Here is a 17,519-nt window from a genome sequence, read left to right as displayed (position 1 = left end):
ACTTGTCAATCACCTTGGGTAAAGCTACAAAACAAATGTATAATTAATAACGGCTGAGACAAATCAATCAATGGCTGATATCCATCTATTTTCTAACCTATTGATCCCATATGGGGTTGCTGGGGATTCAGAGCCTATCCCAGCAAGCAAAGGGCACATGGCAGGATACACCCTGGATGGGATGCCAGGGCATCACAGGACACTTGGGAGTCACACACACACACTCACACCAGGGTAATTTTTCCCAGAAGCCAAATAACCTACAAGTATGGAGTTCCCAGAGGGAAACCCATGTGAACACTGGGAGAACATGCAAACTCAACACAGCTTGAAACCAGGTCCCCAATGCTGCAAAGTAGCCATGTTAACCACTGTGCCAACATGCTGACCAATGTACAGAATGATATTTAATCATTTATTTTTTCTTCAGAATAAAAGTTATACGGACTGACAATTTTCGAGACACAAAAGAATACCCCCTACGTGAGATGCTGTAAATTACTCAGATGTACTAGCAATGATATATAGTATATACATATATTATTCCACATGTATTGATTAAATCCAAGCATAACCATGGATAATGATATATGCACAGTAATAAAAATATGTATTGCTCTGGCATCATTTTCTTCATCATAATAACACTAGATATTAAAATACACTGATGTATGAAAAACATCCAGATCTACTAAATTTCACAAAATATTATCACAGAAAATGTGAACAAAAATAGGAATCAAGATATGTTCTCAGTTTGAAACCAGATGCAAAAACAAAACAAAAAGATTAGAAAGTTAGCTTTGGATATGACCTTCCTGACTAGTAGCTCAATCCTAGCAGTGACGAAGCACAGACCTGATCTGCCTCTGGACTGACTGCTGTGGGATGTTATGTCGTTCTTTACGAGGATCCAGCCAAGGATGTCCGGCCGCAGCCGTCTCCAGCTTATGTCATTGGCACAGTTCATCCCATGAAAGATGCTTTGCCTTGGTTTGCAAACCTGGTTCTGGAGCCACCCTGTATCTCCTGCTTATCATTCCAGATGAACTTGGGATAATGGGGGCTTACTGATCAGCTTTTTGCTCAATACAACATATGCAATACATCCTCTTCCTGTACTGAACCTGTGGTTTCAAAAATGCTGTTACAGTTGTGTTCCTGTGAAAAACTGTAACAAATACAATTTCACTCATCCTTTCTAAGCTTGCTTACGTGCTTGCTCCATTATTTCTCTCTAAACAATTACTGAATGACACTGTATTAAAAACAAACTTACAAAAAATACACCTCTGTGCCACACAGCTTTGACTACTTACATTATATAAACCTGAATGAGTGCCAGAATGAAACCCAGAAACCAGTCCAGGTGTGAAAGTAATTACTACACACTTCCAGCTTCTTAAGATGGACTTAAACTAGAGATCAATTAGGGTCAGAAGAACAAGCGTGCTGGGAGTTGGGAATCTTAAGAATAAAACGTGGTCAGGGAAAAAACATTGGAAACCAATTGTTTTTTGAAGCTGTGTCACTGTAAAAAAACTGTTTTCCCATGGGCATTTCTCCCCAATTCATCACATCTCCACCTCCACACCAGTTGGCTTTTACTATTACTTGCTGAAATAAATAGTAGAAAAATAATAGTAGTCCCATTTTAGCAGCAAGAAAGAATCGGTAGATGACATAAAATACATACACATAAAGTACTTCATTTCTAAAATAATCTGCATTACATTTTGTCAAATTGATGGATTGTTATGTTGGATATGGCACAAATGAGAAAGCTGAAACTGGCAGATGGTGGAGAGCAGGAATTAGGCATCCTGAGTGCAGTAAAGAAAATGAAAACAGAAAATATGGCAGGTATTATTTACCATTTGATTTTCTTTACAGTGGCTCAGCTGACAATGAAGCATGTTCTGTGAAGTGACTTTTTGGCCAAAACATCCTTAAATCCAATACACTTTTGTGACATTTGCAAACAAAACACATTAAGCGTGTGGGGAATTCAGTGGAATTTCATAATTTGAAAGAAAATTTGTGAACCTGAGCTCAACAGAACAGTTATAGAAAATTCAGTTATAGAAAACTATAAGATGTTTTAGGCCAAGGGTCCTAGGCTGGCAGCTCCCTAATACCAGCCACAGTGTGACTTCTCCCAGGCATCTGTCACACTTGCCATGTGTAACCATGTACTGTAGATACCAAACAATATAAAATACCACCATAAATGCAAATTAAGGTTTTTTTTTAAAAAAAAGAAAGGCACTGAGAGGAATAGAGCGTCTTCACTGTTGTCAACTAAAGGAAATTATACACAAGGAAATTAAGGACATTAGATTATATACAATATTACATTAAAAGGGAAAACCATTACACCACCAGGAAGGGATGATGTAGGAAGTTTACACAGGAGCTATTCTGTAAAAAGGCTCCAAAGATTCAGTTAGATGTAATGTATCCGGACTGACCCGAAACAGGATAGATTTTTGTAGCAGATTAATCACAGAAAATTGTTCAGCCGTGAACCTGCTACACAGAACCACAACTTTCCTTTTTAGAACTCTTTCCTCATCTTTGTACCAAACAGGAAAAACTGCAGTGATTTCCCCATATTGCTCTATTCTTTTACCAATGTTCATAAAAATCTTAGTTATATGCTAGTTTATATGTTTATATGATAAGCAGTCACAGACATATTGGATGTGAATATTACATTTCTACAATTCTACAGATATAAGGAATTAAATATTTACTGTATAATGTGCTAAGATCAGTAAAGCTCATATTCGAACTTCCAACTACCTCTTGCTATGATGAATTTGTGCTCAGTAAATCTAGGATAAAAATAAAATACAGTTTTACAAATATGATGTATTGTGTATGGATTAAATAACTTGTTCAAATTAAGTGTGTCAAAACCCAAGCTTGTGACTGATTCCAATTTTGTAGCTAACACTTGCAGTTTTATTTTACTGCAAAAGCATTAAGTGTGTTGTACGTTGTACAAAAGAATGAAGTATGTTGTAGGCTTTGATCACAAGCTCTTGAAGAGCTCATGACAGTGGCTAAACACCGCATGAGCATTTTCATGGGCAAACCACCTGTCTGAAATATTTAGTCTTTGTCTTCTTTCCTGTCAACTAGTGCCAGTCAGGATTCATACAATACATGAGCACTTAAAAACAAATCTAAATCAGGGTACAATATACACATTAAGAACAATGGGAAGTTCAATTTGCATCTCCTTATTCAAATTTTATGGTTAATATAACCAAAAGAAAACAAACGGCATAGATTTTGCTCAGGTTGTATAGAAAACAAGGCTGGCGCAAAAACTGACAGATAAGGTATTCCACTTTGGAGATGTCCTTTTACTCATAATTTTGAAGGATATGCACTTAATTAAGGGTGATACAATAATGACAGTAATGCTTGCTTTAATACAGGAATTATCATCACATCTACATTAGACATGCAATTCACATGTAATGTAGATAAAAAACCTATTAAATGCACCACTAGATAGAACATTTAGTTTTCAGTTTACTGCTGTTTCAGAAACATAAAATTTAAATGCTAAATAAAGTAAGGGCACTTTACCTAATATTTTATTTACACAGTTACCTGAGCTCAATATTGTGAAAAGGTGCAAAGGGAAAAGAAAGGACTTGACAAAAACAATAGTCACCGATATAAATGCAAACACAGTGCATCCTGTTCCTGTATTAGGAATGAAAAGTGAATGGTGAAATGTAGTCTTAAAGAGAAGAGCTATGCTGCAGTGCATACAGTATCTGCTAGGTATGGATTGATTCAGCGCTGGCTTAGAGAAAGTATTAACAGTTGCAGGAGATCTTTTTGTCCTTTCGGGCTCAGCAGTGCTCCAACACACAAAAACAACCCCCCCTCCCTCGTACCACATACACCGAGAGACAGAGACTCAAACACAAAAATAAACAACCTGCTTACCATTCATGGCTGTGGCAATCTGAACAATCCTGATGTCGAACACGCCTGGCTAGCTCTCAGTCATCTGCAACGTAAAAAAAAAAACATTCTTCCATTAATAATGCAAGGAGGGCAGTGCACAGCTTAGTCCCTCTCTGAATGGGGGGGGGGGGTATTAAAATCCCTATCAGATATTCCCCCCCACCCCTCCCTACCATCCAGTCCGGTAGACTCTTCCGAAAGCAGACAATGCACAGCCTCAGGCCTTTCTGCTGAACAAGCTGAGTCCACCACACACGGAAAAAAAAAAGCCCTCAGTGGATACGCTGAGCTGCCAGGGCCCATTAGCACATCCTGACAGAGAAACAGGGCACACTCTGTGTTCCACTGCTGCAGGTTGGAGCTCAGCTTGCTTGGTGCCTGAGCACTGCCAATAGCAATAGTTCCCCTCTCCATAGTTCAGCATATGATATTTCTATGAATTCAATTTCTTTGTTCAGAAAAGGCAAACAATACAAAGGATTAAATAAAGACGGCATAAGTCAATATCAATGGGTCTTCACTGTGGTATTCCCACTTTCACTAGTCCTTGTTTTTAGAATTCTAAAAATGTAATATTTCTCTTTGCTAGTTTACTTTATTATTTGAAATACATATGGGACTTACTCAATATGAAAGCATTATTCTCATAATATGCTTAATACTTTTTTAGAACATATGAGATAACATAGCAGCAATCTTTAAAAAAACAGATCTATTTTACTAGTATGAATATTATCCTGAGAGGTACAGAAGGCCTACATTTAGAGCTGAGGTTTTTTTTAAATGCTAACTAAATTAACTAGGTCTGCAGCAGATGATAAATATAAACCTTCAAAAATGTTAGTGTTCTTGGTGTTACAATATTAATGATATTAAATTGCTTAAAAAGAGGTTAACACAAATATGTAATATTCCTTTTAATCTTCTGCATGGCCATGCCAAATGACCTTAAAACTGATACAAGAAGCATTTTTAATTCCTGCAGCTAGGTTTTTTTCATAAGCAAAATCTGTGGAATTGCTTCAAATCTGTAAATTTATACACCAACAAAATTATCCAATTAATAAAATCAAACTGCAGATTTTCTTTGCTGCTAACAGCTTATCAATTATATTATAAAAATCTCACCCATCTGTTTTTTGGAGAATTTCTATGTGAAAGCTTCCATAAATTGGCTCAGCTAAGTTTTTAGTTGTCCCAGATATTCAACATACAATGGAAATGTAGTATTTAAAATACATGAATGTAAAGTTAAAATACTACACAATTCAATGCAATATGAGCGTCCTGAAGATGGTACAAAGTCAAGTAACCAGAAAAATATCCTGGTCTTAAATAAATGCTGTGAACTTAGACATTGCAAGCAGAAGGATACAAACTACTGAAAAGCACTAACAAAGTCAACCCAGAGACGCTTTTAAGATCACAAATGAACAAGAATAGGCATTAAGCAGTTAGAGATTAACAGAGAGCATGGCGCATAGGCCAAAGCCAGTAGAAACAACAGTTTAGCCTGAAAAAATATATTACTACTAGCCCAAATTGGCTATTTACACTTCAGAATGAGTACATACATAATCTTTAGTTAACACAACAAATGAAATTTCACTGTACTGATCAAATGTGCTTGCATTCCAAAATCTGTGAAAAGGAAAAAAAGACTCAAACCCACTCATTGGTAAGTGCTGTGTACACAAAAACCAGACAGCTCAGATGGAAACTTTATCCAGTAATTCTACCTTTCAGACCAGACCTGACATAAATGAAAAGCACCTAAAACAATTCTCTACATCATCTAGATTATGAGTTTCATGTTATAAAACCATTCCATTTTACCCTGAGTGTTTCTTTGCTGTATATGTATGCCTGCTACACGGCTTATAAAAAGCATAATAAATTGCTCAAATGCTTTAAGTAAATTGAAACTGATGCCATGAAACAATTTAATCAGTGTTTACGAAATGTCAACTTGTTGGCTGTCACCTGTTCAAGTACCAAGATAAACATAACATGGAAGTTAGAACATTTCCATTCTGTGATGGTGATCAGGGGTCAAAAGGGCTGGAAGATACAATTCAGAAGTGCATTTGGGCATCTGGTGTGTGAGACTAATCTGCAGCAGGCAAGTGCTACAGTACGTGCACAGTGATCTAAAAGGGCTGTTTACAGAGTTCAATATTCCCAGGTGTTACTGTATAAGCAATGTGTCATGATTTGCTAACGTTCAACCACTTGCTTGTTCAGGTTGATCATTTCAGTTTAAATGAATAGATTTGATTAAAATTATACACTTCACTTAAAAATGAGAACCAGCAAGAGGAGCCCATTCGGCCCATCTAACCTATTTGGTAGTTAGTAGCTTTTTGATCCAAAGAACTTATTCAGCCTTTTTCATGAAGGAAGACAGGGTAAAAGCTTCAACCACATGGGTGGGTATCTTTCTCCAACCCCCCCCCCCTCCCCCAACCCTTTGAATAAAGTATAAAGGACTTTGGATAAGTCTGCACTGTTCTAAATGAGAACAAAGAAGTATTTTGTACAATTTTTACATAAATCCCTTAATTTGAATTGTATATTTACTATTTAGCCTCCGATTTCACTCACGGGATCAATAAAGTATCTATCTATCTAGCCTAACAAGTTTTGTTCATAAGTAGCCTCTTCCAGCTTAGTGCTCCCAGTTTTGTATTTTTAGTTATTTCTTGTTACCTGCATGAAAAATCCTGGATTTGCTTCTATAGTATTTGTTGATCTTTTTATTTTGTTATTGTTTTCAAACTTAAGTTTACTAACTACAGTATATCACAATTTAGATCACTGATATGAATTAGGAAGCGCAGTAGTCCTAGTACAGATCCCTGGTATAGGATTGCATCACCCCAATTATGTGTGCTCACTTTTATTATTTAATAACTAATTATCCGATCAAATGCACACATTTCTTTGAATGCCAACTTACCATAATTGGAGAATTGATCTTTTTTTGGAAAACTTTACCAAAGCCCTTCTGACAATGTAAATATACCATATTATATTACATTACTGTTATTTGCTCAATGAATAAGTTGATCACGGTAGCTGACCCTCTAAATCTAATAATTGTTTTCATAACTTTACATATAATAGAAGTCAGAATTATTGGTCAATTGGTCTTACTTTAGCATTCCACCACATAGCCACTTAATTTTATGAAAATGAATAATCTAAGCCCTTTTTTAAATTTTATATAAAGTTACCAATGTTTTGTTTTGCATGGACCGCTTCAAGCAAACATTTACAGAGAAAAGGATATACAGAGTTTATTATGAATGTACAATGCAGCCTACAAACATTGCAGCTTACAAAACACATTCTTAATATTTTTCTAAAATTCTCTACGTGACAGTGCAGCAAAGACCTCTTGTATTTATCAATATCTATTAAACAATTACTATTTTCTTTCATTTCTAAAAAATTACATATTATTGTAAATAAGTTCAATGCTTTTTACATCGTTTAAAAAATAAAAATGAACTTCCAATAATCTGATTTATTAGGAACAGGTAAGAAAAGAGAACATTTCAGCTCTAGGAGAAGGCTCCACTACCAAAACTTTGTGTCTCTTTTCCTTTCAGCATGGAATAAACCTTTATCTGTTTCTTGGCAGCCTACGCATGCTGACGCAGCTACTGTACCTACTTGAACTTCTTCATCTGGTTATTTATTCTTTTCCAGCATGTTAAGGCAAAAACCTTTGCTCAGATTTGTGCCAAACAAGGCACGAATATTTATAGCAATTATAGCAGCAGTATTAACATATAAAATGCAAAGAGATGCAAACAGTGCTTCGTACTACCTTCAGCAATGCTGAGCAATTCACTAGTTAACCAGATGTCATATCATCTTCTTAAATTTGAAAAAGGAGCAGGCTATGTGTTGTCTTCATTATTCTTTGATTTCCATGAAGAAAGAAGCTTTATGACCTCTTAAGTTATTTGAGCACTGCATCACAACCACACCCTCCAAAACCAGAAGGGCATTGTGTGGTTATATCATGCAGTGGATTTTTATTACTGCTATGAAACTTAACCCTATATCATTATCAAAAAGTGCTTGATGGTGAAACAAACTAACCCTTTTTTAAGATTATATATAAAGCACCTTTCAAACAAACTATCAGAAGACATTCAGGCTAGATACAGGATGCCACACTGGAAAAGTCGTTTCCTAAAGAGCACTTTTATAGATTATATTCAAAACATTTTATTCTTCTGGGATCCTTTAGGGCCCACATTCTGACTAAAATGAACAAAATCTTGACATATATATATATAAAAAGACACCACAGAAAGTAACAGTTTTCTTCCTCTTACAAAAAAGAACATTTTGAGGGAGCACAGTATCACCTTGACTCCATCGATACCAGTCTGAAATTTATATTCACTGGAACAGGCAAACCACACACATACTAGCCTCCCAAATGCTCATGCATTACACTATCTGTACCTTTAATAATTCAGCCCTTCCGTATGTCTCTTTTACTGGACAGAGTGGGCACCTGGGTGACCTTGTGTTCGGCAGTCCTCCCATTTTCCTGCAGACAGTCAGGGACCATATGTGATTTGGCTGAGACCCTGGAAGTAGTGTTCCACAGGGAGCTCTGAGGGCTCTCTGTGAATGCCCTTGCCTGAAGCTATAGCCTGCGATCAAGCAGTTACTGTACCTGCTCCCTCTGCCCTATAGTTTGAATCCCCCTTCCCCCTCCTCACAGTTCTCATACACATTGGTCTCCCTATAGAGCACATTTACTAGATCCTGCAACTCTCTTACATCTGTGTTGAAGCAGAAATCAGAAAGTTGGGTCTCAGGACCATAGCTGTTGGACTCAAGTTGCTCAACCATCTGACAGCATTCACAGCTGAAGTCTCCCTGAATGTCTCCATACTGATAGCCTGTCGTACTACACTCCAAACCCTCCAATGGCCTAAAACTGCTATTGGGTTTCAACCATTTCTAAAATACACTTTTTAGAATTTGTATAACGTTATAAAAAGCAGAGATTAAAACATGTTTTCACAAATCGAAAATGTATTTTTTACATGTTCCATGTTTAAATCCAAGAAAATATAGCACTTTAAAAATATGAGATGAAAGCCAAAAGGAAAACTCTACTTAAAGAAAAAATAAAAATAAGAGAGCAAAAAACAAATGTATTTTCTTTCAAATTTTACAAAAATCATGTTGTACTATTATCTACGTCAAGTCATAGAATGTATACTTCAAAAACCAGCTATGCAAATATGTATAAAAACAAACCTGTGCTACCTTAATCAACTAAAACATACCGAGAAATTACGTGTGAAACCAAAGCACAAAAACACTGCAAATGGCACTCTGCTACAAGCTCTTGATTAAATAGCCTTCAGACTGGCAACCAGCTTTCCGAGAAACTCTTGTTACTTTAGATTGGTTACTTTGGATTGCTCCAGAAGAGGCAAAAACCAGTAATCTCCCATCAGTGAAATTCCTCTGTCAATTCCAGCAGCAAAGTCAATTTATTTCTTAAGTGAAGTAGGGATAAGCACTAAAAGGTGCTTTAGACAGTGACTGAGAAACAAACAGCAACTAAACTACACCTTCTGTGAGCTACGTCCTGTCTGTTGCACACCAATCTGTATCCCTTAAGCAATTAAAAATTTAAAAGCATTTAAGAGGGGTCAATTTTTACCAAAAGGGTTGTAGGAGTATGGAAAAAGCTATCGAGCCATGTGTTCGAAGCTGACAAATTGGCATCCTTCGAGAAATGGCCAGATGAGATCCCTGATACATTAACTACTAACAAAGAAAGGTTCTAAATGATCTGAATTCCTCCCATTTGTAACCCTTATTATGTTCTTAACAAATACTTCAGTTTGGCACTCATGCACTTACCCATTTACCTCAGTAGGGTATTAAATACATAACATAAAAATGGTTACAGGTGAGAGTCCATTCATCAGTTGCCAATTGAGCTACCCATCCAGCTGTTGCTTGAAAGAAGCCAGGGTATCTGTTTTAACAATATGGCTGGGTAGCTTGTCGTATACTCCAAAATATATATATATAGAATGACACTGCCTAATGCATACCTGAAGTGCAGCTGAGAGGCGCTGAACAGTCTCCTGTTGTATTTCTCTCTTACCAGAAACATCAGCAACATTGACAGGTGACATCCAGTCGGTATGGTGTCAATCCATTGCTTACTTCAATGCTCACACAAAAAAAAAGAAAATTCTAAGGCAAGAACCCGCCATACCGGCAATTGGCACAACCAATTACATGGCGATTCTAAACCAAACCAGATACCGTTTCATTAACAGTTTAATGATCATTTTTAAAGATTCATTTAACCCCTGGAATTGAGAGGTCTTGTCCAGCTGTTTTTCTGCTAAAGCTAAGAAAGGAAATACATTGTGAGGCTCCCAAATGTAACAGGAAATGAAGACAGTATGAAAGAAAACAATTCCCAAAAGGCATCATAGTTTACAGAATACGGCAATCAAATCCTAAATTACTTTCAATGCCTTGAAGTCAATGTTATTGCTGGGTCTAATTTTTAAATTAGGACCAAACCAGAAATAATTAAATAACTGGATAACTAATTATAAAGGTTAAAAAAATTAAGGTTCTACTGGGTTTGTATTTTAACAAGCCTGACTTTATCACAAGAACGCATGCAACTCTCATTTGGTCGAGTTAAAGTTCATACCCCTTTCCATGAAGAACAACAGCACAGAATGTACTCAGCACCTTATAACTGAAACAAATCTGAATAAATCTTAAACTACCCGTCTGATTATTACTTAGGTCTATCACTTTTTAATTCTCAAAGTGCTCCGACACTTACCAAATGTTTACAAAAATAATCTAGGGATTTTCTTTCACTATAAGAAGGAAATGACAAATTCCATTTGACGTTCTAGTTCCGGAAGCTATTTTTAGTATTTTTCCAGATCCAGTACAGCAATCATACAGTAACTCTCCTGCAAGACAAGGGATCAGTGAAGAGCCTCTTAACAAACTTGATTTTATATGTTGAAAGTAAGCTATACTAAAAAGCTTAGAAACTATTATTTTTACTTCTCAAGATCACCAATGCAGCTAAATGAAGTATACTGTATACGTTTTCTAGGTAATCAAGGGAACGCCATACTATATGCTATACATTGACAGTATGCATCTGATCATGAAAAGATATCATTCCACAAGGACACATCTGATTCATATTGTAATGAATAAAGTCTGAAAGCAGATTCAAACAGACGTTTCAGGCAGTCCTTTAAGTGCCCAGGCCAGAAAGTCAAAGGACCTAGCCCAGACAAGGGAATCCAGGCTTTTGGGAAACCAGGGAAGTGGTCTCATTGCAATAGGCTCACAAAGCCCCTATTTGTTTTCTTTCCTCCACTGAGGAACCTACTGCTGCAGGAAGAAACTTTTGCTACTTATCCACAAGTAATTTGCTTTTGGGAAAAGTGAAAGAATGTATAATGGCACAACATGTTACATAAAACAATATTACTCATACCTCAATATCTCTAATATAGTGCTTTTCATTACCTTACTGTGTCCCATAAGTATAGAGTGCATCTCACTGTCACTTTTCACTATGTGCTCAGTTAGATAAATATGCTAATTATCAATTCAATTCAATCTATTTTATATAGCGCCTTTCACAACAAGGTTGCCCCAAGGCGCAAGAAACTTGCAATAATTGTATTATTTTGAAAATTCAGTGATCATAAGATAACTGAATACCGTGCTTTTTGTAGACCTTGGCAATTAATATTTAACTCTCCTTAGGTGGTTTCTGAGAAACGGATTGCTTTCATAAACTGAGGGATTTGTGCACATCATGTGTAATTCTACAAAATGTGACATTATCAACAGGGGGTAAATCATTTTGCAAGCCTGCTGGGTGTTCTACTGTATGTGATTCTGAATCTATCAGGATAATTCCTGTAGGTAATAAAAGTGAAGAGAAAGTGAAAAGGGGAGACCTGTGTGAATTGGGATGTAAAGTATGTTCTTATGTTGAAAATGGAGGATTTTTTAATGAACATTTTTCTAGGTATAAAGAACAGGAAACAATCACATAGCAATCCCTAAAATTAATATAACACCTACAACTACTGATGAAGCTAAAGATCTAAAGCTAAATCTATAAAAGGTATGAAATAGATTGTGGTTTACAGTAAAATTAATTAACCAACGAAGAAGTTACTAAAACATGACCAAGGGAAAACTTACAACATAAATACAATCTCCATGGCTCAATTAAGGTGCACCAAAGTGCCTTTTAAATATCTTCTCAGTATGTATGCTTCCAAATTGCTAATTTCACATGTGAAACTGGATATTATTACTCAGAAAGAAAGCAACTTTTTAACACATCTGTACCTTTTTTCACAAATTACAATCATTTGTAATTCAGAACTTTTCTGAGACAGAACAAACTGAAAACCACAGAAACAAGCAACCATCTGTTACGATTTCAGGTCAGAAGACTAAGAGTAAGAGAATGTAAGGAGGAGGCAAACCAGAGCTATCCTCCCATCAGGAATGTGATTATTGGAAACAGAAGCTGAGGCATGGCATGAGTTACGTATGAGGCATGAATTAAACCTCCCCTACACAACATAATCCACCCGAAGAAATTCTCATCTTAGAATGTGCCACTCCATTAAGAAAAATATTCAAATCACAGCCCATATCTTATGGAAGCCCAACACGTACGCAAGTTTTAAGTTATATGTTATACGTATGTCTATAGGCTACAAGTAGGACTTTTTTATATGACATTCATAAGAGGACAGTAACCATTCTGGGGTTATAAATCAGGCACAAATATACAGTCCAAAGCTATAAGAATGGAGGAAATAAATGAACTAAAACTGTGTTAGAAATTAAAGCAGCAGTTCAGAAGAGTCTATGGCCCCACCCTGCTGCAATACTCCAAAGTGCCTCACAACATGCTGTTCTTTTCTCGGGACATCCCACATGCCAACTGCAATCGATTAAGTTATTTATTATGTTTTTTAATACATTCTTTAAATGGGAAGAAATACTCACAGCTACGAAACAGGTATTGTATATAAAAATATATATAACACATTCTGCAGAAAAACCAGTACCAAATATATGCTAACTGCTCAGGCCAAGAGTCTGTGTTTTTATATAAAAAAACCAAGATATTTCCTACTTGCACAACTGAAAATTAAATGAAATTAGTCAAAATACCAAAAGGGACTTAAAAAGTGAGCTTCCATAAATTCTCCATGATCTGCATATCATTCTACAGTATACCAGGGGACACAAATAGAATCTAAATTAAAACTAGCATTATGGACATAAAATGCATCTTTATAGCGATGTCTAAGTCTACAGATTTATGAGGTAAGAGGAATATTAATCTAAAATAGCAAATTCATGTTGATTGGCAGGAAAACAAGTGTAGACATTTGAGAGTCCTGTAAGACAAGTTCAAATAAAAGGACTATTCACAACCACCTCAGGGTGATGGATGATTTTTTGTGGAGATCTGCAGAGTGTGGTAAATATTATTTTATCTGCTGATTTGTTGTAGGATTTTGCCCATTATATGTCTGATAAGAAATGGAATGGTTGATTGTTTCCAGGAATATTAATACACACCAATTATGTATTCAAATAATAAATGACCACATGTCAGCGTTCACAAATGTTTGTGTATGCATTTTGGTAACAGAAAACTTATCATCAAAAACAATTTCAGCTTTTATTTATGGGTAATATACTGTAGCATATTAAGATGCATAAAAAAAACGTTAGAAATATTTTACAATACAAACAATAACAATGAACATTTAAAACACATTTTGTAAATACAAAATGCAAACAGAAATTGATAGAAAATGAATGGAAATACTGATAGAAAATATTCAGCCTGAGAACCACAAACCTAATATGAAGCCTTTAAAGAAACTGCTATAAACACACATTCAAGATTTGATTCAACAGAGAAAAGCTTTCATGAAAACCAGCCACTGTGGAAATTTACCTTTCAGTAGAAATAATGAAAGGCTTGCTTGGGAGTCTAACTGGAGGACAAAAGTAAGTGTTATTCATCAAAATCCCTTGGGGTGTGTGTCACACCCACAGAAAATCAGCATAGTGAAAAACACTCTGCCAAACAGAAACAGGATACAAAGGCTAGATTCAAATTGGTAAATTTTAAGTGTTCTCACAATTGTTTTTACAGATTGTTGCTTACTACAAAAAAAGTTCTAACATAAACTGAGCTGAAAACATTGCTCAAGGCTACAGGAGAGGTAACAAAGTACAATACACCGCATTAGAGACATACAGCTTTCAGCAGACAACGTTACCTACGTATGCCTATTTTTCATATTAGGAACAAGTAATAGGTTTATTCCATGCTGAAAAGAGAAGAGAGAAAACAACGTTTAGACTGTGAAGCCTTCTTCAGGTGTCACACCTGTTTTGGCTGTGAAGCCTTCTTCAGGTGTCACACAGCCGAAATGTTGTTTTCTCTCTTCTCTTTTCAGCATGGAATAAACCTATTACTTGTTTCTTTTGCAGACTACGCATGCTGACGCAGCTACCCACCTGAACTATTTTTCATATTAACGCAACGACACCTTTTACATCTGCTTTCATCTAGATTATTATTGCTCTTGCCTATTATGATCTTATTCCACTTCTCCCAGCCCCTTTTCTCTCCCTGGAACACCACTGTTCCAGAAATGGCTCATTGTACCCACTCCTCACTCACCCCTGTGCAGGGAAAGTGGCCAACTGCAAACACCAGGACACAGCAGCACATCTCACAACTTACCTTTCAGCCTTGCCACCTACTGTGTAAACTGCGTTACCAAAGTCCAGGCACCACAGAAGACCAAATCACAAGTACCTTTTGTTCAACTCTCTGGTCTACGGCATTCGCCCTTTTTAAGTGTTCAGGGTGGTGTGGCCGTTTTTAAGTGTACTGTAATGCAATTACTGTTTGCAGCATTTGTTACAAATTAGTAATGTGTTCTATTTTTCCTCACTGTCCAACATGCAAAGTTAGGTTTATGGTGTATCTGCATCGCACATCATACATCTGTGTTAGAACACTCTACTACCTCGTTAAGTTTATATCACCCTTTACAGTTACTTATGAAACATAATACTCTTTTATATAATTCAATTATGTTATAAAGTATAAGTTGTCTGGGGTGAGGGTTAGCTAACCAAACAGTGGCCCATAAGAATCAATTCTGTAATGCACAGATGACACAATCAGCTCAATTAATGACTGTCCTAGCCACAAGCTTATATGTGTAGCACAAATTACACTTGAAAGAACTTGCTAGATCTGGTGGCAATTAACTAATCCTTCTAAAATACCATCAAAAAACAAAGTATGGCTTTCTACAAACAAAAACCTCAGACAAGCCACAACATTAAGCTTGTTAACTTATCCAAGAATTTTATCCTGCTGTGTTTTGAAAAAAGGCAGGCAAGTTTAAGAACGTGGAAGGATAGCTTGTTTTGGACTCATGCATCCCTTTGTGTAAAGGTGTGCCTCCTATTCACATTTTAAAATGCACTTCCCTGTATGTTCCATGTGTGTCTGGCTTGCGTTTTACCCTGAATGAAGCTACGGCAGACCTTTCTTTTGTTATTTAAGAAAGCCAGAGTTTATGCTACAAAATACTAACTTATGGAAGTACTCTTCCATTTAGCATGCAAAAATTGACTTTAATTCCTCAAATAGCTAGTTACTTACTTTAGATATTCATTCTGCTTAGGAGAACTAAATCTAGCTCATTACAGCATGACTTTAGCGTCACCCTCTATTGCTTTAGGGTGGAGCAGCCTGGGTGGAAGTTGTCAGCTCGGTTGGTCATGCTTCCTACAGCAGAATATCAGACAGAAAAGGAAACAATCTTAAAGAATACACAGGGGTAAAATGGTCTGTAGCTGATTGTGTCAGTACACCACTCCGTTCTTATATCTATGTAATATCAATTAGAGAATACACTGTGAATCCATGTGTGAACTAGCCTATAATTTACAAACCAGAGCAGAAATTTGAGGGGATGATATGATGGGATAAGAGACAATGGAGTCCAGAATGGTAAAATAATTCCAATATTTCTGAATGTAATCTATCCTTGTAGATAGATTGTAGAAAGCACAATTCTTCAACCCTAATCCTGAAGAGACCCAACCTAGTTATTCTTATAGGTCGCCCAAATCAGCTCTTTTATAAAGATTAAGAACAGAACACATGGAAATTAATAAATCAATCAAGCCAGTAGTCTGTTCAGTTACATTAAGGGGGCAGAACTACAGTCCAGGGGGGAAAAACTGTTTTAGGTTTTCCTTCCAACACAATCTTTAATCACATTATCTCATTATGCACTGAACAGGACCAGTTGAAGACTTTGCTTATTTTTAAAATGCTTTTCAGAGACCTATACACATGCTGGGCAGCAGCCCTTGAAAAACAGAGTTGAATAAAAACAATACAAAAAACTCAAACACAGCAAAAAGTAACTACACACGACTAGAAAAAAAAATCGGTGAGGTAGGCACATGATAAATGCGTACTGCTTGTGCCACTCTGAGTACAAAATATGTCCTTCAAGCGGTAAACAACATGTACTGTAAGTAAGGTGTCACTGATTACAGTGAATTACAGCGAAAGAATGAATGCAATGGAGCAAAGCACAGCATTAGACAGCAGTAAAAGTTCATTGCAGCGCAAAAGAGATTACAGGTGCTTTCTAAACAGATAAGTGTTGAGGAGATGTCGAAAGATTACAGAGACTAAGCAGTTCTGGTTTCAATGGGTAGTTCCGTGCACCATGGAGGAGCCAGGGCAAGAATGTAACAGCCTGGAGATGGGGAACAGAAAAGAGAAACAAAGGAGGAGGAACCAGGAGGTCAGGATGGGGCACAGTGAGAAACTGGGGATAGACTGGGGCTGACTGGTTTGGACTGTAGTTGACAAGAGTGTGCTTAAATGAATGAATGCAGCTATGGGGAGCAAATGGAGGGGTGTGAGGTCATAACGAACAAGTATAAAGACAAAACAGCAGGGATTCCAGCACAGGGCCTTGGGGGACACCCAACTCCACATGATCTCTCAGTTAATTTAGCAATTTGCATTTTGCAGGTTATGTTTAAATTGTTCAAGGTATTTAGAAAAAAATCCCTGTTGTAAAAGAATCTCTTCTCTGTAAATCATTAAACCTACATGTACTGTATCATGGTTGTTCAGGTATTTTTCACTTCTCTTATCTAAACATTTTGTTATTGATGCAGGACAGACACTTCATGCACACTGGGAATTCAACCAAATGACAAAGAGCATATTTAAAATACTTCTGTCTGTGCATTATAGAATCTTTCATATTTCACAGAATTTAAATTCTACTGTAATGACTATCACTTTGCTCAAAATCAAAGGAAACAGGACAGAAAAGCAAATGCCAGGTAATTTCAAAATCCATATCAGG

At 36.5% G+C, this 17,519-nt stretch overlaps 1 protein-coding gene across 4 annotated transcripts in view; it reads right to left on the bottom strand.

Annotated features, from left to right (window-relative positions):
- Positions 1-17,519, bottom strand: part of itsn2b (intersectin 2b) — an 88,425-nt gene that overhangs the window by 59,735 nt on the left and 11,171 nt on the right. For 3 of the 4 annotated variants that reach the window (XM_088626260.1, XM_088626259.1, XM_088626263.1), the window contains one exon: positions 3,973-4,036. In XM_088626260.1, the coding sequence (XP_088482386.1) occupies positions 3,973-3,979 (7 nt within the window). In that variant the 5' untranslated portion in view covers positions 3,980-4,036. Of the gene's footprint in view, positions 1-3,972; positions 4,037-4,166; positions 4,271-17,519 lie in introns of those variants that run through there. The other variant, XM_088626261.1, reaches the window with a different exon arrangement.

This window comes from Lepisosteus platostomus, chromosome 3 (genome assembly GCF_059453375.1).
Source record: "Lepisosteus platostomus isolate fLepPlt1 chromosome 3, fLepPlt1.hap1, whole genome shotgun sequence".
NCBI lineage: Eukaryota > Metazoa > Chordata > Actinopteri > Semionotiformes > Lepisosteidae > Lepisosteus > Lepisosteus platostomus.
The sequence above is the reverse complement of the archived record's forward strand: the minus strand, read 5'-3'. Positions and strand labels throughout refer to the sequence as shown.